The sequence below is a fragment of the Diabrotica undecimpunctata genome, chromosome 2, assembly GCF_040954645.1.
Source record: "Diabrotica undecimpunctata isolate CICGRU chromosome 2, icDiaUnde3, whole genome shotgun sequence".
In the NCBI taxonomy this organism is placed as follows: Eukaryota; Metazoa; Arthropoda; class Insecta; order Coleoptera; family Chrysomelidae; genus Diabrotica; species Diabrotica undecimpunctata.
Window position 1 is genome coordinate 101,468,436 of NC_092804.1, and position 2,011 is coordinate 101,470,446.

The following is a 2,011-nucleotide window of genomic DNA, read 5'->3' on the forward strand; positions in this document are numbered from 1 at the left end:
AAATTAATCCTTCTGCCCATTCAAGTATTGAAAAATTAATTTGTGCTAATCCAGAAAAAATTTCGTTATCAGCATTACAAATAATTGCCTTCCTAGAAAATTCCTTTGGGAGTAGTGATCCTCTCAAAGAAGCTCATAATTTCACCACGAACATTCATTCTCTCCACAAATATACCAAACTGTATCCGATAGATCACTTAAAAATCGCATTACAAGAATAACTAAAAAGCTAAAACGCACATTAAATTTTATAGACGCTGACGAACTTACTAGCCTTACGTCCAATAATTCATGTGACTCTAACTGCAATGATATCGATCTTTACTAAAATTACGTAATTAGTACAAGGTATATTCTTTCTACTAACCAAATAAGTTTTTAAATTCACTATTTTACAATGGAACTGCGACGGATACTATCCGCGCCTTGAACATATTCAATACCTTATATCAATTTACCATCCAGATTTTCTTTGTCTCCAAGAGACTAATTTTAATACAACTAATATTCCTCATCCTAGATCGTTTGAAGGATACCACTTTATTAGGACGAACTGCTTCAGAGCTAGTGGAGGTGCATCAATATTTGCGTCCAGCGAAATCTTCTCAACAATGCTACCATTAACAACGAATCTTGAGGCAATTGCCATAACTATATATTGCCCTAATAAACTTACCATCAGCTCCGTATATATCCCCCCAAACCATTCTCTAAAAGAAGAAGAGCTCCTAGACCTTATATTCCAACTTCCACAGCCGTTTATACTCACAGGAGACTTCAATGCACATAACAGTATGTGGGGTTCTCAATCAACATTTGGACGGGGAAAAGTAGTTGAAAATATTATTAACTGCACAAACTCATGTCTTCTTAACACAGGATCTAATACTCATTTTAATATTTCCTCTGGATCTTTCTCTGCTATAGATCTTAGTATTAGTGACCCTAAATCTGCACCTTTTTTAACCTGGCAAACAGCTGACGATCTCTTTGATAGCAATCATTATCCTATAATAATTTTCAACAATTGTAATCGGACTGCCTCTGCCCAAAGCTATTGGCGCCTAAATAAAGCAAACTGGCCAGAGTATTCAAAAGCTGTTGATACCCTCTTGCTCGCTCATGATCATCTAATAATCAATGATGTAGACTTTTTGTTAACGTCAATAACAGACACTATTCTTTCAGCTGCTAAGACTCACATTGGCAAAACATCATTCTCTCCAAATCATAAAGCAGTTCCTTGGTGGAACTCTTCTTGTGAAGAGGCGATTCGTCTATCCAAAAAAGCTTTAAATAGGTACCAAAAAAATAGAAGCCTTGAAAATCTAATAAATTACAAAAAATTCAAAGTCAAAGCCAAACACGTAGTTAAAAAAAGTAAAAAATCATCCTGGCAAGATTACGTATCATTTATCAACGAAAACTCCAATCCTAGCCAACTTTGATAAAAAATACGACAAATTCAAGGTCACAAAACTAATTCAAAAATTACTCGTTTAATTTCAAATGATATAGAGATCACTTCACATGAACTTATTCCTAACGCTTTTGCCAAACATTTCGAAGAAAAGTTCAAGAATAAAACCAATAATATTACTTTATCTCATCATGGCTTATATTCACACAGAAATCGTCTGATATCATCTGAATATAGTAGATCGCTTAATTCTCCTTTCACTATCCACGAGCTAATATCTGCCTTAGCTAATAGTAGAAACACTGCAGCTGGTCCTGATGATATTCCTTATGCATTCCTAAAGCATTTGTCTAATTATAGTCTTAATAAACTCCTTAATTTATACAATATAATCTGGACTTCCCATAAATTTCCATCTCAGTGGAGCAAATCTATTGTTATACCAATACTCAAGCAAAACCAGCCAACTATCTTTCCACAATCTTACAGGCCCATCTCGCTCACATGCACTATGTGTAAGCTAATGAAAAAAATGATCAACAAACGTCTTTTATGGTATTTTGAAAAACACAAGATTATTCCAAAGGAACA

The 2,011-nt window shown here is 34.3% G+C and overlaps 1 protein-coding gene across 1 annotated transcript; it reads left to right on the plus strand.

Moving 5' to 3' along the window:
• Positions 1-611: 611 nt before the first annotated feature.
• On the plus strand, positions 612-1,448 carry LOC140433833 (uncharacterized). Its single transcript, XM_072521808.1, has one exon. It carries the CDS (start codon positions 612-614, stop codon positions 1,446-1,448), a length of 837 nt encoding a protein of 278 aa, XP_072377909.1.
• Positions 1,449-2,011: the final 563 nt, after the last annotated feature.